Below are 24189 nucleotides of genomic sequence, written 5' to 3' on the forward strand. Positions count from 1 at the left end.
AGCGGCTGTCACCAGGAGCAGGGACTGTTCTCACCTCCAGGATTTTCGCCAGCTTCTTGCTGCTTTTCAGCTCCAGAGAGGCCTTGCAGATGCACTCGTAGCTAGCTTTGATCTCCTCTGTCTTCTCCTGCAGGGTGCTCTTAAAATGCAGACTGCGCAGGCGGATCTTGTATTCTGGTACCGATAACATCTGAGAACAAAAGAAGAGAAAATTACTACTATCACCATGAGCCGAGGCTTCCAGATCCTAGCTGTGCGGTGCTCCCTGGCATCTTCCCTGCACTTGGAAGCAGCCCACACGTCCAGAGCTCCTCGCGGCTGGAGTTCATCGCCGCGCGCGCTCACCTGTAACACGAACTGGTCTGGCTCACTCAGCTTGCTGGGGTTGTCCTTGTAGTTCTGGTACCGCTGGACCTCTTCGCCGTCAGGGGCGTAGAGCAAGAGCTGCTTGATGTGGGAAGGCTCCAGGCGGTCCGTCTCCATCGTCATGAGGATCTGGCGCAGCTCCACATGCGAGAGCTTGAGGTGGGCGATGAGGATGGCTGGAGAGGAAGGCAGGCACTTCACCAGGAGGAGGAGGAGGGCAGGACCAGGCTGGGCTGGGCTGCCTGCACAAGGGGCCAGGAAGGGAATCGCCCCGCAGGACTAGGGGCACACGGATTTCAGCCTTTGGGTTCAGAGGAACCGGAGATGGAGCTTGGGCAGGATTCCCAGCACCTCTCTCTCTCCTACATCCCTCAGTGGGCCGGGAGAGTTGGGGTCTCTGCAGGATCCCCCCAAGCCCTCCCGCCCCTTTGTACCTGCCAGAGGTGCATCCTGGAGAACCCACCATGGTCCCTTCCTTACCGGCTGTGGGGCTGCCCCACACACCAGCCACCGCCCCGAGTGACTGCGCGAGCTCTTCCCCTTCTGCCTCTGCGGGCTAATGAGTCTCATCCCACCCTGGTCCTCTTTTAAAGCCTCTCTGGCCAAGGCGGATTCCCAGCCTAAGGTCATTCCATCAGTGGAGTCCTCTAGGCTACAAGAACCGCCCAGGCACAAGCAGCAGTGCTGGGATGCACTCATCGAGCCTCCTTCCTTTTACCTTTCCAGTTCTCTACAGCCCTGGACCCATCTCTGGGTCCGTTTTGGGGGTACGTTCACTGTGATGTTTACTTACATGTGTTGTAGGCCTTTTTGTGGGACAAAATTTCAACCACATCTTTCTTTTTAAAGGACTCAGGCATGAGAGTTGGTTCTGGAAGAGAAACTGAAAGATTTAATCATGGGTAAGGACACGCTCAGCCGACTCCAGCAGGAAGAAAACTGCAGAAAACAGTAACTCATGAATGAGAGAGAGCAGAACTGATGCTTTGCACACAGCAATGGCTCCGGGAATCCTTGAATTCTGTGATTCAAAGATCTCCTGAATGGAAGACTCAGTTGGAGCTGAAAAAGGTAAAACAAGAGGTAAAATACACAGACATTCCTCGATTACCCAGAAACATCTCTACAAAAGACACCCCCTGAGAACAAACCCATTTCATCCCACTTCCACTGTCAAATCCCATTTGCATCATGCTACACTAGCGCTCCCTGCTCCGCTCTGCCAGTGTGTGCCATCTGGTACCGGGTTCATCTCAGGGCAGCCCTGACATCCCATTCACATTTTGCTCTGCTGGGTAAAAAGGCGAGCGTGGAGCCTGCCCTTCTGGCCGCTCGGTTTCACTTCGTCTCCGCTCCGCGCTGCCGCCAGCCCGGCCCTGCTCCCGGCCGCCCTTCGAGAGCGCGGGCTGCTCTGCATCTATAGGGAAGCCTGGATTTAAGGGCTGCAAGGACCCAGATTTAAGGGCTGCCCAGCACTCTGCTGAATGGGGGATGCTCTGCCTGTACTGACAGCCAGCACTGGGCCTCACATATAGGCTTTATGTGTAACAAGCAGAGCGTTACTTGTATTGCCCTCTATGGACAAAGACGTTTTCTTTTTTCTTTTTTTCCAGGCCTTAGTTCTCAAGGCAACAGAGCTGCAATTCTTGCCTTAATTTGCAGTTCGCTGCTGTTGCTTTTAGCACAACCAGGTATCTGTGCATCACAAACAGCAGTTAGGAGCCCAGCTGACGAGTTCTCAGTGCAGTTCACCTAGCGCACACACACAGTAATAACCGTGTACAGATTGTTACATATACGGTGCAGGTTCAAGTTCCTGTTCTACTGAAAAACAGGTCCTTTGTGGCAGTGAACAACATTGCTTGGCAGCTGAGCTTTCCCATGCGGTATGAGCGTGGCTAGACACAGCAGTGTGAGAACAAGGCCCACGAGGGCTGGGAAGCAGAGCTGAGCATCACAGGGAGTGAAACCAGCCAGCTGAGTTTCACTGCCCAGGTCACTGAGATGCAGAAAGGAAACACACAGGGGCAACTGAGAAAATTAAGGGAGACTGTAAATTATCCCCACCTTAATAATCTGCAGTGCCGTCAGTCACAAAATCCTGAGTACGAATTCTGTGCTGGCAGTGGTGCTAGACCTAGACATTATTTTACTAGTGATTTCCTTTAGTTTCTCTTAGTTCCCCTTATCTCCCCTAGTGCTGGGACTGGTTCTAGTCATAACGTGTGGCATTTGTGTGCTTACTTGTGGGCTTCTGCGTTCCAAAGTGCAGCTCCAGGTCAAGGTATTTGACCATATCACTCAGCTTGTCATAATCCGAGTCTTCTCCAAGCTGCGGGAGGAAAAGGAGTCAGTAACGTGGTGCCCAGGGCAGCCCTATCTTGTCCTCCTCTTGTGTGCTGCATTCCCAACACCACCCTAAGCTTTGCATCCCTGGAAAACCCAGGACACATTGATGGCATTTCCCTTTCAACTGGAGATTCAGCCATTATAAATCCCTTGCAGAAACCAGAGTCTGGTGCATCATTTACCTCTTGTGGAGACAGATTTTGCATTAGTTGCTAAGCACATCCCATGGGACCCATTCTCTTTTCAGAAGAAAGGGAGAAGCCCAGAGATTTATCCTTTCAGCATTTCCTTTTATCTCTGCAGCTGGCACCACTGCCCCCCTGGATTAATTTAGCTTGCTACACACAGCTGAAATTCTACAAAATAATGCTGCTGTTCCCATGCTACTTAGGCAGGATTGCTTTACTAAAGCACAAAATGGGAATTCCAGAAACTTCAGGAATTTTCACCCAAAATCCCTAGAAACGCTGGGAAGAAACATCCTGTTCTGTGGCCTGTGAAGGGAAGAGGCCCCGGGCTGCAGCACCCGAGTGCTTGCCCCAAGGACAGGACTTGTGGGACCAGGAGGCGGTCCTGCAGTTGACAGCTCACTAACTGTTCAGGGCATGGAGAACACGGCACATCTAAACATGCTCTTTGCAACGAGAAACACAGAAGCTGGAATTTAAACCTCATCTTCCCACAATGATTTAACCCCCTCAAGATTCCTGCATCTCTTAACGATGCCAAAGAATTAGCACATGCAGCTCTCACATGCAGCCCTCCGAGGGCTTTCCCCCGCCTTGGTGCTCTCTCCACCACTCCCTGTGCACACAGCCGGGCTCACGGTCCCCTCTTGATAAAATCTGCAGCTGCTGAATGAGTCTGAAGGCAGCTCCTGCCTGGATCAATCCATGGAGACAGGGACAGCAAAGAGGCCCCAGGACACCCAGGAGCAAATATCATTCCAGGCAATTTCTAGCCCCGGTCACCAGTGAGCACCTTCTCATCCCTTCCATTTCAGTCCAAGCAGTGAAAAGGAGGAGCATCTTCAGATGCTTTGATAGAGCATCTTCAGAGTGCTATTGCTTGGCCAAGGTACTGAATTTGTGTCCTAACAAGTGGGTAAGAGCTGATGCTGCAGGGAAGAAAGGACAGACGCGGCGCAAGGCACCGAGCAAGAGAGAAGGGTCTTTCCCATGGAGGTTCCTCCTGCCCGACCGTGGCTGCCTCCCCTCAGCACAACCCACGGGTGCTCTCAAGCACAGGGCTACTTGGCCCCTGTCCCCGTGGCCCCGCCAGGCATGTACCTGTCCCCAGATGGTCCCTTCCGAGTTCTCCACCTGCTCCCAGCGCAGCCTCTTGACGCTCATGTGGTTGGAGTCGGCCCTGCGGTGCAGCAGCCCGCGGTGCAGGGGCGGCGCGCAGGGCAGCGGCGGCGGTGGCGGCGGCGGCGGCGGGATGGGGTGCAGGTGGCTCCCGAGGGGCTTGGGCACCGGCGCCGGGCTGCTCTTGGGGAGCTCGGCCTTGGCGGGGCCGGGCGGGGGGTCGTGGAAGTGCAGCGGGGGCGGCGGCGGCGGCGGGCTGAGCGGCGGCGGCGGGATGTGGTCCGACAGCGTGGAGTACGTCAGCGAGCTGCCCTCGTCGCTGCTGCTCACGTACTCGCTCGTGCTGCTCGCGTCGTTGGTCACATAGCTGGCCTGGTCGTCGTGGAAGCTCATCTAGGGGACGGAGAAGGGAGGCTGCAGCAGGAGAGCCCCAGCCGCGGGGCAGGCGCTGCCCGACCTCAGCCACAGCAGCCTCCGCACTGCATGCGAGTCCTCGGCACCCCCGGAGCGGGCAGGACAGAGCTGAGAGCCACCCCCGGCCACACTCACCTCCTCGTAGTCGTTCTCAGGGGTGAGGAAATCGTCCACGATGGTGACCCTGTGGCCCAGCTGCTCGCTGAGGGCGTCCAGGAAGCGATCGGTGTCGCGGCTGCGCGGCGGGCGCGAGAAGGTGAAGAGCTTCCTCCGTCGTGACAGGGGGCTGAGCGAGTAGTCGCCGTGCTGGGGCGACGGCGCCGGGCTGCTGTCCAGGCTCACGTAGGGGTTGGACTCGGTGCTGCTCGGCGACGCCACGCTGCTCTGCAGCTGGTAGTAGCACTGCTGCGAGGGCCGGCGGTCGCTGTGCCACGAGATGGACATCCCCGACTTGCGAGCGCCTGCGGGGACACAGCGCAGCAGAATGGGGTCCCCGCCGGCCGGTGGCTCCGGGGGCAGCTCCCCGGGGCTCTCCCATCCGCGAGCTGCAGAGCGCCCAGTGCAGGCTGTGCCCGGACACAGGGACGAGGCTGCAGAAATGAGGGATCCCAGGGCAATGTGCTGGGCCAAGCACAGGCTGCTCTGCTCACCCTGGCACTGTGCTCCCCTTCTGAATATGGAGCCTTGAGGGGCTATCATTGGACTTTCCTAATGTTTCACTATAAAATGGCACCAAGAGAAAGACATCTCCTTCTCAGTCCACCTGCCCAGCATCACCTTACGTTGTATCAGCAAAAATAAGTAAATAAATAAGCTGCTTCTCCCAGAAGCAGTGGGGAAATGGGTGGTACCTGCAGCCCGCGGTTGCTCCGGGGCAGGAGGCGAAGCTCTGTGCAGAGCAGCATTGCTCATCTTCCCAGCAAAGCTGCCAATGAGGCGGTTCTCTAATTCTGCATAGACAGCCGACATCTGAAGAAAGGACAAAGAGCTGCAGTCAGCGTCCAGCTCCAGAAACGTCGTGCACAGCTCCCAGCGCCGTGCCGTCCTGGACACAGGTTGTCTACCCGTCACTAAGCCCTGCTCGCCCCTGTCCTTAGATTTTCTAAAAGCCCACGTCACACAAAACCAAGGCTCCTTCCCCTTCCCTGAAGCCGCCCAGGAGCCTGGTGCTCACACGGCTGCGGAAGACACTGCCAGACAGCAGCGCTATTACACTTAACTCATTGCCCAGGTCGTGTTTTGGAGAAGAGCTCCAAGGGATGTGGTCAGAACATCCTGCGTGCATTCCCTGTATCTGCTTTCCCCTGTCCACACAAAGAGCAGCAGATCACAGAGCCTCCCTGCAGCAGCGAAGGTCCCGCTTCGACCGGACAGGGAGCTTCCCAGGGACGTGTCCACGCAGGACCCAGCGGGCGAGCACAGCCCCGCAGAGAGGTGCAGCCCCCACCCCAAATGTGCCCAGACAAGCCAAGTTCGCACCATTTTGGGGTTGGGCATTTCGGGGAGGGACGTGCCATCTCCAGCTTGTCTCTCCGCAGGGATCAGCCGCACTGGCACCTCCACCGTGTCGCTCTGACCTGCTGGGAAGGACAGGAGCCAGTCAGGAGCCTGGGCATGCGCTCCGCACGCGCCTGCCCCGGGTGCTGCTGCCTGGCCCGACTCCTCTCATGTCACCTGGGAGAGGACACGGCACCGCAAGTGTCCTGAGCGAGGGGCTCGAGGAGGCCGGGCCCCTGCGCGCGGGCGCAAGGACAGAGACGCTGGGATCTGGATGCAGCCGAACCAGCCAAGCACCGAGCCGCGGCGTGTGCTACAACACAAGCTCAGCTGAGGGAAAACCCTCCCGTGCCTTGCCCTTGGTCTCCCTCTGTTCATTTTTTTCTTCTCTAAAACAAGAATATTATGTATTTCTCAGTCTACCCAACTGGCAGATTCATGGAGCGTCCTGTAAATCCACATCTGAGCAGCGCTTTCATTACAGTGTGTTTAATGAGGGACTTTACTGGTGTTATCCAGACTGAAGGCGTCAAGTGAGTATTTCTATTAGAATATTAAAGGTAAGGGAAATTATCTAATTTGTATTTAGAGGGCTGCGCTCTGCAGAGATTGCTGCAGGTGCTGAGACATTCCAGTGTTCATCTCAGTATTCTTCCTTTCTGTTGGCTGCTTCTCCTCCAGCCCCGTTCCTCGGGAGCCCAGGGCAGGCCCCGTCTCCGCGCACTGGGATCCAATCCCTGTCCTATGGCCGCCTCCCGCAGCCGCCACCGAGGGAGCTGGGACCAGGCGCAGCTGGGGCGCCAGGGACAAGCAGGGCCAGACCCTGGAGAGGGCTCAGCTGAGCTCGGCTCAGCTCAGTTCAGCCGACCTGACCGCCTCCACACTAAGCCCTGCTTCCCACTTTCATCTGGGGAGAGTTTCTGTCCAGGGGTTAATGGCTTGAGGCAGTCCCGTTTCTCACAGAAGTGCTCAGAGCCCTGATTTATTTAGGCAGGTGTACGAATGACTGCGGGGAAGTGGCAGTTTATAATCCCTGCCTTTTCCAAACTGTTGGAGAGCAGATGGAACAGATTTACATCTCCTTTCAGCTACCGTGTTTTTATCTCAGCACTCGGGGCCAGCTTCAGCCCGCTGCAAGCAGGTGGATCTGCAGAGAGCACCGTGAAGCAGCTCCCACGCGCACCGGGGTTCACATCTGTGTGCTCAAAGCCCAGCTTTTAATGGCCAAAAGGGAAGAACGAGGCAGGGCTGATGTGTCTGGCACTAATGAAAGAGGACACTGGAGCACGGCTACCATCCTGCTGCTGACAGAGCTGCTCATCGGCACCGAGGCTCCACGGCAGCCAACCCATCACCCCCAGCTCTGGGGCCCAAGAATGCCCTGAGGGGTCTTTAAACGAATGGTTTATGCAGGGAAGTGAATTAGAATCGTTCTGGACAGGATGCACGTCAGGCCCTTGTCAGGCTCCGGGCTGCTTCATCCAAATTATTGAGGTCAGCACAGGTCAGACGTGCTCATTTATCTGCAGGGCGGCTGAGGACAGTGCTGCTCCCCACCCTGCAGCTGGCCAACATCTGTCTGGGGCGAGAGGCTTCCTGCATCGTATGGAGCTGCCTGGGATCCTCCCAGTGCAATGAGGAAGCAGAAGCCCCGCTCAGAGGCAGGTCAGGGAGCTCTTCCCTTCTTCCCTGGGGCCACGTCTTGGAGCAGAGTGCAGCCAGCCTGGCAGCTCCGCGACACCCAGCAGCGGGGACATGGCCACACTGGCAACGTAAAGAGCTCCAAGCAGCTCCTGGAGGAAGGTGGCCGGGCACAGTGCGGGAGGTGGTGCTCAGAAGTAAGAGCAGTCACAGGTGAGTGCCCTTTGCAATCAGCGCCAAGTGGGGTGGTGGAGAGATAGGCAGGATGCCCTGTACAGCCATCTGGGAGAGGAGGGCAGAGACCTGGAGGATTGGAACTACAGCCTGCAACCCAGGGTGTGTTGGAAGAGAGGCCTAGAGATCTGAGGGGGCTAGAGAGAGCCCTGCAGCAATATTGGCAGGCTGGGGTTTTCAGATGGGGGGATAGAGAGCTTACTGTGAAAACAGGGAAGGTTTGTGCCATGGGGCTGTTCAAAGTGCTACTGAACTGTGATCTCCTTTAGAACCAGCACTGCTTCTTCACACACATCTCACAAATGCTGTTTTATCTACGCATCTGATGGTGTTCAAGACAGTTCACAGGGAAACGAGAAACTGCAGCACAGAGCAGAGGGATCAGAGCAGCTGGAGCTGAGCCGCGTTTATAACACTAAAGTGAAGCATCGTTGGCAGCATGGGGAGGGGAAGTGGGCAGAAGCATTTGGATTATATCCAGCTCCTTGGACTGATGATTCTTGCAGCTCCCTTCTGAGCAATGGAAGGGATTGGAGCAGTGAACAGCCATAGCCCACGCAGCTTCACACTGGAATTTCTTATTTCAGCTGCTGGTGAAAAAACGGCTTTCTAGCCCGAGACTGAGCTGGCTGTATACTGACTGGTCCCTTCTGCCCCCATTGGCACTCAGAGAAGGGCAGAATTTGACTTGGGGCAGAGCACGTTGGTGCTGGGACAGCCCCCAGCACCCCCGTGTCCCCCCGTCCCCGTGGGCTCCCGGTACCGCCCTGCGGGACCCACCTGCTGCGGCGCCGTCCTCGGGGCGCGGGGTGCGGAGGCTCCCGCGGCACAGGGAGGCGGCGCGGGCAGCGCTGCGGGGACGCTCCTCGCCTTCGGGCTCCGCTGCAAGGGAGAAGGCGCTGGTGAGGCACGGCCGGGAGGGGACTCGGCGCGGCCGCTCCTCGCCACTGCACGGGGCCGGCCACGCTGCACCAAAGAGCACGAGCCCTGTGCCAAAGAGCACGAGCTCTGCGCCAAAGAGCATGAGCCCTGCACCAAAGAACAGGAGCCCTGCACCAAAGAACAGGAGCCTCGTGCCAAAGAGCACAAGCCCAGCGCCAAAGAACAGGAGCTCTGCACCAAAGAGCAAGGGCCCCATGCCACAGAGCACAAACTCTGCACCAAAGAGCACGAGCCCCGTGCCAAAGAGCACGAGCCCTGCACCAAGGAGCACAGCCGGTGCCGCCGGGTCCTGCTGGGCCACCCGGCGCTGCCGCGAGCGGAGCTGCCTGCCCGGCTCTTGGCTGCTCAGCCCCATGCCCAGGCTGACACCCTGCGGTCACAGCAGCCACCGCGCGGCACAAACCACCCCTGCCGGCACGGAGCCGAGCGCGATGGATGCCCGGGCGCAGGGCACTGCCGCTGGATTCCCTTTCCAGCAGCGCTGCCGTCCACCAGCTTGTTCTGCAGGGGAAGCTCCAGCCTGCAGCTAGGCTGGTCTGGAGGATCCAGCTACGTCCTTCCTCCCTCACGGGATACGAATGGAGTATCAGGGGATGCAAATTGAAGTGCTGCCTACAACAGCCATGCTCTCACATCAAGCGGCCGGTGCTGTAGCTCAGTGTGACAGCTCAGAGAGGCTCAGACGTGCAGCAGAGCAGAGGGGCCAGAGCATCACTCTTGATGGAATCAAACAGACCAGGGCTTAGGCAGCCCGATACACAAAACAGAGATAGTCACTGAGTTTGGAATAAGCCCGAGCGAAGAACTAGCCCAAATTCAGAGATCTCTGGCCATCATGCTTCTAAAGACAGATACACCTAATGCACCAAAACATTCAGAACTGCAAATGGTCGAAAATCGCTTTTTTACCCATGGGAGCGCCTCAGGTTCAGGGCCCGGCTGCCAGCCAAGGGCTCCCGTCCCGGGAGGTTCATGCCAGCGCTCGCAGCGCTGGCTCCAAGGCCTCTGTACTGGGCTGGGGTTACCTGTCATTTATTGCTAAAACACAGTGGCGAACTGAAAATGTACAAAATTCCTTCTAATGCCTTTTGATGTTTATAAGTTAATCTTAGGGCTTAAATTGTTAGGAATATATACAAATTTCTGTACATTTGACTATTTTTCTGTGCACAGAACAGCAGTTACAACTGAGTGTGAATTAGATGAGCACATCGCCCTTTCCCATGCACGGTGCGGGGTACTCGCACCAGCACCACAAGAGCTGCTTCTCCCTGTGAGGGGAGAGACTGCGTTAAAACAACGGTTCCTCAAGGAGCATCTCTTCAAACAAGAGAGGATCGCTTCAAACAACCCCTCTTTCCTACACTTCTACCTATGTGGAGTCTAAGATAAGCATGCCAACAGAATGTAAATGGTTTAGAATAGAGCAATCTGGAAGTTATCAAAGCAGCCCCAACCCAAAGAGCAAAACCTTTCTTTCCAAACTCGCCCTGCACTGCTTTTGCTGTCTAAACACAAAGCCCCAAATGCTCCTCCTGCCACAGCTGGTTTGTAGGCTGAAGGGAGGCTGAAGGAGCGGCAGACCACAGCCTTCCTCCCGCCGGAGACCGTGGGAACTGCTCGTGGGATCCGAAGCCGGTGTGGCCGAGCAGCCCTCCCTGCCGACGCTCCTGAGGCCGGAGCGAAGCCCCTTTCCCACATCTGTGCTCGCGCAGCCACTGCGAGATACTTCAGCTGGGCCCTGAGTGCGCTGCCCGCGCGGCTACGTGCCGCAGACGCCCCGGGAGCCACTGCTCTCGTGCCCTATTTTACCTGTCGTCTCCAGCCCCTGGGCCATCTGTCTCCTCCAGAGACTTTCTGACCTCTGACAAGCTCAGCAGACCCCAGCGGCTTCTCCCGCACAGATCCTTGTTTCCTCTTCGTGCAGGGCTGCCTGCAGCGTGCGCGGCCGCAGGTGCCGGAGCAGCCGCGCTCCGTCCCGCGCTCCCCTGGGCGCTGCCACCGTCCCCGGCGAGCCCCGGCGCCCGCAGCCGCTGGCCTCTCACCTGCCAAGGACTTGTAACCCAGAAACCTGGCAATCTTTTGCTGGCAGTGCTCCTGCTCTTCATAGGTCAGCAGCTGGTAGATAAACTGCCAGATCACTTGCTTGGCTGGTGTGTCCAGCACCGGGTAAACATCCACAATAAGAGTGTCAATATTCCTGTAAAATTGGAAAGAGAGGACTGGGCAATGAGCACATCCTTTGCTGCATCCTCCCCTCACGGGGCTCTCGTCCTTCCCGTCCTGTCCCTAGCTCCGTCTCAGCTGCCAGCCTTGCCCTGGACTCTGGCACAAAGGTACCAGCCGCTCCGAAGCAGAGACGTCCCCTCCTAGCAAGGGGCTCAGCCCGTTGCGGGGGAGCTGGGGCAGAGCTGGGGCAGCGGAGCCGCCAGCCCCTGACGGCAGCCTGAAAAATCCTGGTTGAGACCCAGGCAGGACATGGCGAGCAGGGCTGAGGAGGGCGAAGAGGCCAAGAGGGAGGCTGGGGTTGTGTCGGTGGGCTGGGAATGAGAGCGAGCCAGAAAACAGGGTCCAAAGAAGAGTGAGGTTTGGACAGAAGACTGTGAGGGCTGAGCCCCAGGGAGAAGGATAAAGCACCTGCCGAAATGGGAGGCCTGTCCTGCAGGGAATTGCTGGTCTCAGCTGGGGAAAGGCAGCTCGGAGGGTTAAAGACAGGCCTGTCTCCTAGTAAGCAGCTGAGGCAGAGATCAGAGGCTGCAGCTCGTTGCAACTATTGCATCTGTAAAGTAGGGATAATGCTAAGAACCTCCTACAAGGAGCTGGAAGAAGGTTGACATTTAGGAACAGATCTGTTACCCTGATGTTACTCACAGGGACCATCACTGTTTAATAGAGAGCAGGGGCTAAGCGTGGGGGAGAAGGGAAGGGTGAAGCCGTTCGGATCCGGGATGGCTTCCGGAGCTGTGGCTGGCAGCGGGCTCCGAGGCCGGCGGGATCAGCCTCCTGGAATTCCTCTCTGAAGCCCTTTGCTAACTTCGGGCCAACTTGCCTTTTCTAGGAAGCCTGGTCTCTGGGCTGCCACAAGTCCCATTTCCCCGTCAGAAAAATCCAGCTGCTTGAGGCCCTGAGCGCGGGGCGGTTCTGTGCTGAGCGCAAGTGCGAAGCGGGGCCCAGCGGGGCAGGTGAGCTGCCTCGTGGCACACACGCTGTCCGGAGGGCCGGGACCACCAACGGGATGTCCTGGCTCCTGCGTCCCCCCAGGAATCCAGCGTGCCCGCCCGCTGTGCCTGCCAGCGCTGCGCATCCCGCACCGGCATTGCAGAGCTCGCCGGAGCAGTCACAGGTCACAGCTGGCGAGTCTGGGACAGGCACGAAACTAGGTCATGATGTCTTGCTGTGACATGGAGCAGCTGCTGCTGTTCTCCATCAGCTGGGGGAGGAACAGGCGGAACGGGCGGGAGCCGGCGGGAGGAGGGCGGATCAGCCCCGCGAGCCGGAGCTCTGCTCCCCGCGCCCGCGACTGGCGGCAGCGCCCGAGTCCTGGGGCTGAGCCCCACATGCTGGGGATGAAACCTGGGGACCTTCCTCAGCGCTCGGGCTCCAATCCCACGAGCTCCGGATTTCCTAATTGCTGGTGTCTATCCAAAGCACCCTTAGAAACGCCTGAGCGGGGAATCCACGTGGAGAAAGTGCAAGCACAGGGTTGTCCAAACAACGAGCCCTGCTTTAGAGGGCAGGGCTGGAGATCACTGGGAGCCAAGAGGATCTGGGGCCGGGCGGCAGGGGAGGCTCCCCGAGCCCCACGCCGGGCCTGGAGCCCTGAGCCGGAGCAAGGGGGTGCAGCAGCCCCACGGCGCTGTGCTTGGGGTCTTCTATCACCTCCTAACACCTGTAGCCTAAATACTGAGAGGTTTCTTGCACTTCCTCATCAAAGTAAGCAGATGCTCTGATCCGTATCTGTCTGTATGCGCACGAAGGCAGCGGAGGCCGGGCCGGGTGTCGGAGCGCCCTGCGGATGCGCAGCCTGCGGCGGGAGCTGCTCCGAGGCGCAGCCGCGGGAAGGGGCGGCAGCGCCGCCGCCCTGCCGAAAGGCTGCGGATCAAGGGCACAAAACAAGGTCGCTATTGAAAATCCCGGCTCTGCCGGGGGATCGGTTTCAAGCCCTGCACCGACGTGCTCGGTTACAGGAAGGAGCTGCGCCAGCTCCAGCCCTGTCGCGCTGCGGCCAAGGGTGCTGCAGCCAAACCGCTGAAAAGAGCAAGGAGACAGGGGCAAAACGCGGTGAGAATTCACTGGCAGAGGCAGAACAGGATGTGCTGCTGTCCTGGGGCTGGCCCAGCAGCAAGAGAACCCCGTGCGGGGAGGAGATCAAGGTCACATCTATGTGGGAGTAAGTGGTGACTGAATTAACCTCCCAAATTAATGGGTCTGTCCTGTCCTTGGGCAGGACACCAGGCAAGAAATGGGCTCGTGCCTCAGCTCTTTCCCTGCGGGATACAGACTGGGAATGTACAGCTGAGGAAATTAGAGAAAATAATCAGGGCAGAGCTCGGCAGTGCGAGCCTCTAAATCTGAGATCTGTTTTCTGTGTCAGTGCTTTGATTCAAGACTCCCTCTCCGATATGGAGATTGCTACCGGTCCAATTACCAGCATGAAAGGAATGGAGCCGCTAACGAGTTACCGATGTTGAAAGAAGCCTTCCAGTGCTTTGCAGATGGCATAGCGCTCAGGTGGGGTGAGCAGATGTTCCAGCTGCTGGTTGAAGGTCCTTCCTTGAATCTTGATGCTAGAGGGAAGTATCTCTGCAACCCACTGCAGGGAGGTGAGGGCGGAGGAGGCGCTCGGGGAGTCGGCAGAGTCAGAGTCTGCAAGGTGCAGGCACAAAGAAAACAAAGACAACTCAACAGACGGAAGGTCTTAGCCACAGGAATAAAGGCTCGCATTGAACCCAAGATCCATCCCTGGGGACGGCCAGGGCGGCCGCACCTGAGCACGAGGAACAGGATTTCAGTGACCTGGAATGTCCCCGTCTCGGGGAGGAGCAAGAGGGACACGGGGCCGGGAGCAGCCCTGGCCGCACTGCGGGAAGCGCCTTCTCCCGGCTGGAAGGCTCTGAGCAAGGAAGTGCTGAAAACGAACCAAGGGGAAGCCGCTCTGCCCTAAATCTGCGCCCGACAGTCCTTGGAACCCCTCTCTGCTTCTGTCTGTGCCCGTGGGCACAAGCGCTGGACCCCGCGGGGCTCCAGCCCGAGGGGAGCCCTGTCCGAGCTGCGGTCGCTGCCCCGTGCGGTGTCCCCGTCCCTGGCACCTGCAGCCCCACCACTCGCACGTCGCTGGCCTCCACATCCCCCTTTTACCGGCACCTCCAGGGAGCCCTCCCAGCACAGAATCCCAGCTATGTCAATACCAATCCTGGCGTGTCCGTGTGCTGCTGCCTCAGAACAAACACTTCTGTCACCAAAAAGCGCCGCGGGGCGACGGAGCCGCTCGCCGAGGGCTGCGGCAGCGCGAGGAGCCCCGGGCAGCGCCGGGCGCCTTGGTCCCGCACCGCGCACTGAACGCCCTGCGCTGCACCTCGTGCTGCTGCCCTGCGCCCTGAAGCTACACGAAAACGATGGGTCTATTCCGCTGGCGCTAGTCTGCCTCTTTGCTAACGCTGTTTCTGCCTTTCTCTGCAGACACATGCGGGTGATCATCCTCTCTTTGAAGCCTCTGATCCAGTTTCAAAGCAGCTGACAATAACCTTCGACTTTAAAAGCAGTATTGGCCAGAAGTTGCTTGTAGGTAAACTGAGGTTTAAAAGCTCGGCTTGCTGCACCACACAGGGAGGCGGCCCAGACATGGGGCTAGGAATCGCATCCTTCCCTGGCCTCTGTTGCCGGGAAGCGCTTTGGGCATGGCTGCATCTTTAGCGGCACGCAGCGAGGCTCTTGGCTCTGTGTCCCGGTTCGTAACTCCGGGCTCCTAACGGGAGGCTTTGAGGGAGCTCCTCGCTGCTCCCGAAGAGCCGGTCGCTGCCCTGCCTCAAAGAGCGGCCGCAGCAGCGCCGTGCGCCCCGGCCGGGTCCTGCCCGTCGCTGCGGTGCTGCCCGCCGTGCCCAACACCCCGATCCCCCGGTCCCCTCGCCGTGCGCCCCGGCTACGCTCCCCAAAGGCAGCGGTTCCGCTGCACAGCCGGTCGTGGCAGCGCGGCCACGTGCGCCGCGGGGGAGGCCGCTGTCAAGCCCCGAGCGCGGAGCAGCCGGACGGCGCAAGGACGCGAGGAGGGCCAGGGTGTGCCGAGCCCTCTGCAAGGCAGCCCAGCGCGCGGTGCGGCTCCCGGCACGGAGCTCCGTGCCGCAGGGGAGCGGCAGCAGCGCCGTGCGAGGAGGGTTTCACCGTGTGCTGCTTGCCCGTCCCCACAGCGGGTCAGCGGGCAGCAGGGCAGCGATTTCCCCCGGTTTCCACATGTCCCCCTGTCTCCTGCGCCCCGCTCTTACCGTTTGAGAAGTTGACGATCCCTTCCTCCACCACCAAGGTGGGCATCGCCCCGCTGCCCTGCAGCATCGACACCACCTTGTCGTGGGAGCAGCTCCTGCGTGGCACAGGAGGGAGCCCCGTGAGTCACGGCGGGCGCCGGCCCCACGGAGCCCCGCGGGTTCCCGCGGCTCCCAGCACGGCTGCACGGGCTGGTAGCCCCGGGCCTTGGTGGGGAGCCAGGCGGGAGCGGGAGCCACTGCGCGGCACCACAGCGGACATTTCTGTTTAAAGGATACGGCATCGGGCATCTCTGTTTGCCTGCCTAATTCTGTGTGAAAATAAATGCAAACTGGAGTGAAAAGGCCTTTCTGGAGTCAGGCCAGTCCCCTTGGAGAAAGGTACGAGTGACCTGGGACGGTGCCTGCCAAATCGCAGGCTCAGAGGACAACCTTCCAATAGGTCCCCGCTACACTCTGGGCATGCTGCAGCCGCCAGCAGTTTGCTGTATCAGCCTGCAGTTTGCTGGATCAGCTGAAATCTGAGAGCTTGGGCATTGACAGAGAAAGCATCAGATGTGTAACCTTTAAATATTCATCATTCTGCCTTATCATGTAGCTGCTTCTACCCTTTGCTCTTCTTTTCTTTTTCTGTGCAGAGACACCAGCCTGGCAAAGTACCAGCCGCTGTGCCTGGATCGGGAAGGTGCAGGATGAGCTCTGCTTTGATAGAACTGGATTATTTTTGTTGTGTGTAGGGCCATGTTACCTTCTAGGTGGAAATGTCCTTGCCCAGGTGGTTTTAAGCTTAGGATCCCACTGCAGGAGTGATCCATGGGCTTGCTGGCCCTCTGGGAGCGCCAGGTATCTAACACATGGCTGGAGCCAGGTCTCCCAGTGCACGGCAGTCAGTGCACCCGTTGTGGGTGTCATGCATTGCTACCTGCACCCTTCAGTAAAGGGAGGGGAAGGAGGATCAGGGATGGGGCCTGAAATACTTTGTCCATACAGGAGAGGCCTGTATGGGACAAAGTCCATGTCTGCCTCCGTAGACAGCTCTCGGGATACCCAATTCCCATCCCTTTTCCTCAAGAGGGAGCACAGGAACAGGACCGTGCGTTCCACCCCGACGCTGCAGGACCCCCACGAGCCGGGCACAGGTCAGTCTCTTACCTCATGTCCAGACCATTGAGAAATAAGATCCGATCTCCAGCTTTGAGGGCCGCCTTCTCGGCTGGGCTTCCTAGCGCACAGGGAATGAGAGGCGCTTTAGCTAACGGGTCCCTTGGTTTTGGTGCTGGCATCTCTGCTCTGGGGCCACATTGTGCCCGGGGGGGACCTTAGAGGGAAGGTCGCCCTGTAGCCCCGTGGTGTGGACGGGACGGGGCGGCTCCGTGGGCTCAGCAAGGCCGGTGCCGGTGCCGGCGGCCGTGGCCGGCGCGGCGCGTGCCGCGTGGCTCAGTGTGTGGCCAGCTTACACCGCCAAAGCAGATGTGGTTGCAAACGGTCACTAAACGGGGGCATTCTCCACCTTCTAAACGTGGAACAGGGAGAGCAGAGAGCCGAGCTTGGCTGTGATGAAGATACTAGTTATTCAGATTGGGAGCCTCCATCACTGAGGCTCATGGAAGTCGTTTTGCTGTCTTGCAGCGAACAGCAAGCACTTAAAATACAGAGCTCAGGCTATAGATCCGTAAGTATCCCTGAGTCTTGTGCCTGTTCACTCAGAGAGAAGAGTCCTCCCCAGCGAGCAAACTTAGTCTCTCTCTGTCAGCTAAAGGGACTCAGATCTTGTCCCAGCACCGGGGGGGCTGCCAAGAGGGGGTCCCAGCTCCGGACTCGCTCCTGCCGAGGAGCCGGAGATCTCCTCTCCCTCTCCACGCAGAGGGAAGATGCCGCGGGGGAGGAGGAGATTCCCAGGAGCAGCCCTCTCCAGCAGGTCGCTCCTGCTGCATTCCCTCGGATTCCCCTCGGAGCGCCCGGCAAAGCCGGGCTTGCCACGCACAGGCGCTTCCCTTACCTGGCAGCACGGACTCGATCCACACCGGGGCATGTCCGCGCAGCGTGAAGCCGAAGCTCTTGTTGCCTTTGTAAACGCGCACGGTTCTGCGGGTCCGAAAGCAAACAGGAAATCAGAACCTGACATATATTTGGTTCTTGCTCCCTTCCTTTACTTTTAAGTAATAATTAATGAATTCATAAAACTGCAGTCCAGCCCTTCAAATTCAGTGCCTTTAAAATGAAAACAGGGGATATAAGATGTATGCTACACAGATAGACTAACATAACAAATACGTGTTTTAGGGGGGTAAGATTTACTGGGCTAATGAGAGAGAAATTAAATTCATCTAGGAAATTTGGGAGCAGTATTAGGAAATCTTCCTGCTGGGAGGCTGATTGGAGCGGGGGGCTGTTCCCGCCGGGAGCGGGGGAAGTGAACATCGCTGAGACCGGTTACAGCAGCAAAGCCTCTTGTGGGGCCCACAGCTGCGCTGGCGCAGAGAGAGACCAGCTGGAAAGTGGCTGCTGGAGAAGTCACGGCAAGAGGAATATCCGTCTGTGCCGGGGGAGACGGCTGAGAGCCCGGGGAAGGGGTGCGGGGGCTGCGCTAGCACCGTCCCCGCTCCGGCCCGCGGCCATCCTGCGATTCACAGAATCCTGGAATCATCAGGATCATCGAGCCCAACCGCAAGCCCTTCCCGTAATTCCCCGCCATGCCGACAAGCCCAAGGCTCGGCCGCGGGGCTGGGAGCAGCGCAGATCCGTAGCCTCCCAGCTGCGCTCAGCTCTGGCCACAGGCGCAGGGAAACAGGTTAATCCCCAGGCCCGGATTGTCCTGTTTGCCTCCCCCACCGTGTCCTCAGAGCCAGGCACCCGCCGAGGCGGCACCGGGTGACACGGACTGTCCTGAGCCTGAGCGCGAGCCCCTGGCACGGCCGGGCATCCTGAATCCCTATGGCATCCTGCATCCCTACAGCATCCTGCATCGCTCCGGCATCCTGCATCGCTCCGACATCCTGCATCCATCTGGCATCCTGCATTCCTCTTGCACAGCTGGGCATCCTGCAGCCCTCCTGCATCCTGCATCGCTCCAGCATCCTGCATCCCTCCTGCATAGCTGGGCATCCTGCATCCCTATGGCATCCTGCATCACTCCAGCATCCTGCATTGCTCCGGCATCCTGCATCCCTCTGCACAGCTGGACAACCTGCATCCCCCTGGCACGGCTGGGCACCCATCCCTCCGGCACAACCGCGCACCCGGCTCCCTGCTCGGGTGGCCTCCCGAGGACAGGGAGGGTGGCCCAGGAGCTCGGGTGCAGCCCGGCCCAGCCTTCAGGAGGGAGAATTTGCCCGTCTCCCACCGAGCACATCCCGCGTTGCCGCGTGTCCCGCTGCAGCCTTTGCGTGCGCAGGGCCGCTACCTGCGCGCGGCCCCCGAGGCCACATTGCTGGTGACGAGGGAGGTGGATTTGCGCAGGCTCTTGGCGGCCTCCTCGTGGCTGCGGGGCACGGAGCTGGCGCGGGTGGACACGAGCAGCCGCTCGTGGTGGTCCTCGCTGCGGCTGCGGCGCAGCCGGTGGCTCTGCTGCTCGCCCTTGGAGCGGCACAGCTTGCTGATGAGGCTCTGCGACACAACCTCGTCGAAGCGCTGCCGGTGCTTCTTGGGGATGAAGATCCTGGAGAACAGGACAAGGGAGGCGAGTGAGGAGCGGGGCTCAGGCGGAGCCGGTGGAGCCGGCGGTACCTGGGGAAGCAAAAGTCTCGCACGGTCCTGCCGGGACACAGGGCCGCCCGGCTGCGCGAGAGCATCTCCCCTCATCCGAGCTGTGGGATGGGACGCGCAGACACCCCGTGCTGACACCCGGACCCGCAGGTTTCGCCGCGGCTGGGACGACGCTGCCCTGCTCCTCCTTCCCTCCGTGTCCCTCCCAGCTCCTCGGAGCAGCATCGGCTCCAGGCCAAGCGCTGGGCCCCCGTGCAGCCCGTCTGGGGACGCGCAACCTGCAAAGCCGCAGCACCGAGGGGGCTTCCAGCCCCGCGCACCCAGCACCGCCGCAGCCTTCCTTCCCTCCTGATGAATAGCCCAGAATAATTAAAATAGCCCAAAATAACAACTCCTGCTGCAGCACAAACAGCAGCCAGCAGACCTGAGCTGCCGCCTGTGCAGAGCACTTGGGGGTGATTTAAAATAAGGAACACGCTGGTGCAATTCACAGTCAACTTGTGATGAGCAACAAATGGAAAAGGGTGAAATTGTGCCGATGAATATCTCACTGTGCTAATGAACATCCCTCTGTGCTGTAAGGAAGCGCTGCAGGAACACGGGGAAAGAGGCGGCCACCCCGTTCCCGTTTGCTCCTGCTCCTGCCCTGGGGCCAAGCCAGGCCCCGCTGGGCCGGCAGCAGCCCCGGCACCCGCCAGGGCAGGAGGCAACGAGGTGAGCTCAGCGGCAGCCAGAAATAATCCTATTAACACATTTCCCTTCTGCAAAACCCTGTGCAGAGAACTTAATGCTGCACTGATTAAAGCTGTGCCAAGGCAGGTGCCGGGCGCTGTGTGCCCTGCCCAGGAGCCGCAGCCCCGGGTTCGGCAGCGCCGGGCGGGACGGCAGGTCCCACATCAGCTGCGGCCCCGCAGCACCCGCCGGGGACGTGGTGCCCAGCACCAGCGCCAAGCCCTGCAACCAGCGTGCCCCAAAGGGGAATGTTCCCCTGCTGCCCTGGCTGCCGGGCAGCCCATCAAGTACCAGCCTCCTGCCTCCTTCCTCCTCATCCCTCCTCCTCCTCCTGTCCCGCACTGGGGCCGGCCCTGCCTGCCCGCTCTTGCGACGTGCCCAGCAAAGGGCAGTGGGGCTCCCTGCGCCGCCGCTGCCCGGCCACGCTAAGGACGGGAATTCGGCACACGGATATTCTCCCATCCGTCCCCCTGGCCCGCAGCCCCTGGCAGCACCTGGGAGAGGGGCCCGTCCTGGTGCCCGTCCTGCAGCGGGTGCTGCCCCGGCCGCCCTGCAGCCCCTCCGCGGTGCAGGAGGCAGCGCCGCGGGCAGGAGCAGAGCCCAAGGGCTCGGTCATCGCTCCCACACCTCATGGAGTGCCCCAGGAGCTGGGACTGGACGTGGACACAGACATGGATATGGACGTGGACACGGACACGAACCGGCCCCGCTGCCCTGGTCCTGCAGCCGCCCCAGAGCCCTCCTTTGTGCCCTGTCCTGCCCCTGCGGAGCCGGGGATGGGCAGAGCTGCTCTCCCGGACACAGGGCAGGGGAGCAGCTGGGGAGGCAGCTCGGAGGAGCGGGGAGAGACTCCCGCGTGGGAGGCACCTCCGGCCACCCCGGCCCGGGGCCGCCAACCCCCATCGAACCTGGTGTCACGCGAGAAGCCGAGCAGAGACCTACCGAAAGTGGCGGGAGAAGCTCCGGTCCTTGCCCATTTGCAGGGATGCGGCGCGGACAAAAGGCAGACGCTTCAGCTGCTCATGCAGCCGGGGCTGAGCGGGCAGCGGAGCCAGCGCCGCCGGGCCCCCTGCCACCCCGCGCCCGCCGCGCGGCCAGATGGACCCGCCGCCACGTGCGCCCGTGCCCAGGCTGCCCTGGCGCCGCTCCGAGCGGGTCCTGCCCCTGCCCAGGCTGCCCTGGCGCCGCTCCGAGCGGGTCCCGCCCGTGCCCAGGCTGCCCTGGCGCCGCTCCGAGCGGGTCCTGCCCCTGCCCAGGCTGCCCTGGCGCCGCTCCGAGCGGGTCCTGCCCCTGCCCAGGCTGCCCTGGCGCCGCTCCGAGCGGGTCCCGCTCTCTGCGCGGCTCTGCTGCGCGTCCCCGCGCGCTCTGCGCCGCTCTCGCTCGCAGCTGGAGCCCCTGCTCGCGGAAAGGAGGGCACGGCCGAGCTCCGCAGGGAGCCCCCGGCACCGCTAATTAGTTGCCTTCCAAAGTGCTTCTGTTTCAATCACAGGCTGCTGCAGCGGGGTGAGGAATCTTAAAGGCAAAGGGCTTGTGCAATGCTCGGAGCATCCCCGTCCCGGCACCTCGCACCAGGTGCCTCCCTTCCAGGACGCCGCACACGGGGCAAAGACCACGGCCCGGAGCTGCTGCCCATGTGGGGACAAAGAACGAGAGTGGGGTTGGTGCCCGGTCTATACGTCTGACCTATACATCCCAACAGGCGTAAGCACGTGCGGCACGGGCTGTGCAGGCCTGCGCGGCCGCCCGGCGCGGTGCTCACAGTTTACACACGACGGCAAAATCTCCAGAAACAACTAATTCCAGGAATTCCAGAAGCACCCAACGCATCCCCGAGATGCAGGGAAGCTCCGCACCGCTCTTGGGCGCTGCACGAGGCGGTGCCGGTGGGAGCAGCCCTGGAGCCCCCACGGGCCGGCACCACAACACGGGCCCGGGGCGAGCAGAGCGGGTCTTTTGGGTCACAGGACCGTTCCCCCCATCGCGGCAGGTTGGGTAATGACCCATTCGGCCACAGATGTTGTGCAGATGTGACCCTTACTGTCACTCTATGGAAACCAAGGGCATTGTGTGCGGGGCTGCGAGGCCGGGGGGACCTTGTGGCTGTCCCTGCTCAGGTGACAATTGATCCCTTATCTCATCCTTGGGCAAAGAGCCGCTAAGAGCTGCCCGGGCGCCAGCGCGGGGGTCACCTTCCCTCCCGGCGGGCGGATGGACACAGGTCCCCGCGTGTCACCGTGAGCTCTGCCCAGCCGCAGACGGGCCGTGTCCCCAGCACGGGCAGCGATGTCCCCTTCGCTCGGACAACGTCACCCATCGGGGGCTGCCCGGGGCGCTTCGGAGCAGGGCTGAGCGGCAGGAGGAGCGGGGCGCCCTGTGCCGGGCTAGGGGACGGAGACCCCCGGGGCTGCCCGCCAAAGCAGATGTTACCCGCGCGTTGTCAGGCGGCCGGGCTCCAGGCTGCGTTGCAGGGGCTGCTTTCTCAACACAAATTAATCTCTTAACAGGAGATTTTGCACTGAGGTATTTTGGTCATGACCTATTTGAAGTCAGCCCGTCCGAAGGGAGCTCCCTCCCGGTCACTGTCACTGCTCCGATCTGCTGGCAGATTTTTTTTTTCTCCTGCCCTAATTCCTTTGCGGGGGCAGTTTAACATATGCCCGGCCAGGAGATTAGTGCTGTGTTTGCTTTTGGAGGGAACGAAGCTCGGAGCTGCTTTTCCTGCACTCTCGTGCTGCTCTCCCGCAGCGCCCGCGGTGTCGCAGGGAGCGCGGGGCAGGAGCGCGGGGCAGCTCGGAAGTTTCGGCACCGCCTGGAGCAGCAGCAGGGCGGGCTGGGCCGGGGGCTCCGTCTGCACCTCCCGCAAGCTGCGTTTGCACGGCGGGACGAGCCCCCCCGAGGCTCCCCCCGCGCTCAGGGCGCATAAATCCTGACGGCTAAAATGAAATTTCTTATCCGCCAATGTCACAGATGGCTGGAGTATTTTAATACAGGAACACACCAAGCAATTTTATTGCCATGAAAAACAACCAGAGAAAAATAGATTGCGCTTGAGCCATTATTAAAATGAGCTCGTCGGAATCTCCTCGGGAACCCGGGAACGCCGGCGGGCGCGCGCGGGTTTAGCTCCGCAGGGAGCGGACACAGCGGCACCGCGTCCCCCCCAGCAGCGGCTGCTCGGGGGCAAAGAGCCCCTAATGAGGGGACGTAACGAACTATTGCTCTGGTCTCCATGCAGCAGAATAAGGCACAATAGAAGGGCTTAGAGACGGCACCGGCTGATGTAAAATCATCCAAACAGCAGGAGAGGTTTCGTGCAATGGATGAATACGGACAGGGCACGAGCTGGGTGCCGGCACGGAGCTGCACCCGCGCCGCTGACTTACACACACCTATACACACTTACACACACCTACACACATTTACACACACCTACACACACTTACACACATTTACACACGCTTTTAAGAGGGAGGGAGAGGGGCCCGGTGCCCCCCGCACCTCTGCAGCAGCGGCAGCGACCCGGCAGCACCGGAGCCCCCTGCAAGGCTCGGAGCAGCTCCGGCCAGGGACACAGCAACTCCCGTGCCCCAGCAGGTCGGAAAACCGCTCGGAATCAGGGCAGCTCCCTGGGGATGCTCGAGGGCTGCGACCAGCAGGGCCCCCCGGCTGCCCCGGGGTCGGTGCCGAGCGCGCGGACGCTCCGGCGCTTGCAGGATGCTCCGGAGCCGGGAGCGCAGGTGCCGCAGCCCCCGCCGGCCGCGCCGAGCCCTGCCCGCAGCGGCTCCCCTGCAAGGAGGACACTGCAGGGAGTTCCTCAACTTCGAGCGCTGCTCCTTTCCGCAGGGCCGGCCGTGCTGGTCGCAGATTTCAGCTGCTTTACCCCGTCCCCGCCGCGGCCCCGGGGAAGGTCCCGGCTACTCACCCCAGGCAGCTCATGCTTCCCGCTCGCCGCTCGGCCTCACCATCCCGCGGCAGGGCGAGTCCTGCACCGCTGGCGGCGGCAGCGGCCCGATGGGCAGGGGCTGTGGGCGCGGGGAGGACCCGGCGCCGCACGTGCCTTAGCCCTGCTATCCGCAACCAGCGGACGGGGAAAATGGCAGCAAATTACAATCGGCAGGAGCTTAGTTCTGGACAAATGGGATGGAATCCGTTTGGGCTAAAAAGAAAAGCAAAACAAACGCAAACTCGGGGCAAAGCTGAGCGGTGGGGAGAGGGAGGGAGCGGCGCTGCAGCCCCGCGCGCTGCCCGCTCTGGAATCCGGGGTTTCCTCCTTGCAGGAATGCGGGAGTCCCGGGGGAGGCGGGAAGGGCCCCGCGGGGGGCGGCCCCCGCTGCGGCCCCAAAGGACCCGGCGCCGGAGGGGAGGGGACGCGGCGGGGAGGGACTGAGCGGAGCGGGACCCGCGGCAGCCCGGGGACAGGGGCTGCGCGGCGGCCACCGGCGCTGCGGCCGCGGGACCGGCCTGCCAGCACGGCCACCACCGAGACTACAGTGCGGCTACCACCGCGGCTACCAGCGTGGCTACCA

General features: G+C 60.6%; 1 protein-coding gene across 1 annotated transcript in view; it reads right to left on the reverse strand.

Moving 5' to 3' along the window:
* The window catches only part of GRID2IP (Grid2 interacting protein), a 41495-nt gene that overhangs the window by 5037 nt on the left and 12269 nt on the right, over nt 1–24189 (reverse strand). The window contains exons 4-18 of the mRNA XM_026053889.1: nt 18630–18884; nt 17226–17311; nt 16379–16448; nt 15230–15324; nt 13433–13616; nt 10796–10950; nt 8589–8690; nt 5916–6013; nt 5288–5405; nt 4572–4897; nt 4005–4415; nt 2611–2698; nt 1160–1237; nt 346–542; nt 35–190 (exon numbers count right to left, since the gene is read on the reverse strand). Coding sequence (XP_025909674.1) covers nt 35–190; nt 346–542; nt 1160–1237; nt 2611–2698; nt 4005–4415; nt 4572–4897; nt 5288–5405; nt 5916–6013; nt 8589–8690; nt 10796–10950; nt 13433–13616; nt 15230–15324; nt 16379–16448; nt 17226–17311; nt 18630–18884 — 2419 coding nt within the window. The remainder of the gene's footprint in view (nt 1–34; nt 191–345; nt 543–1159; nt 1238–2610; nt 2699–4004; nt 4416–4571; nt 4898–5287; nt 5406–5915; nt 6014–8588; nt 8691–10795; nt 10951–13432; nt 13617–15229; nt 15325–16378; nt 16449–17225; nt 17312–18629; nt 18885–24189) is intronic.

Source organism: Nothoprocta perdicaria, unplaced genomic scaffold (assembly GCF_003342845.1).
Source record: "Nothoprocta perdicaria isolate Ctin4 unplaced genomic scaffold, notPer1 scaffold_12, whole genome shotgun sequence".
NCBI classification, from domain to species: domain Eukaryota; kingdom Metazoa; phylum Chordata; class Aves; order Tinamiformes; family Tinamidae; genus Nothoprocta; species Nothoprocta perdicaria.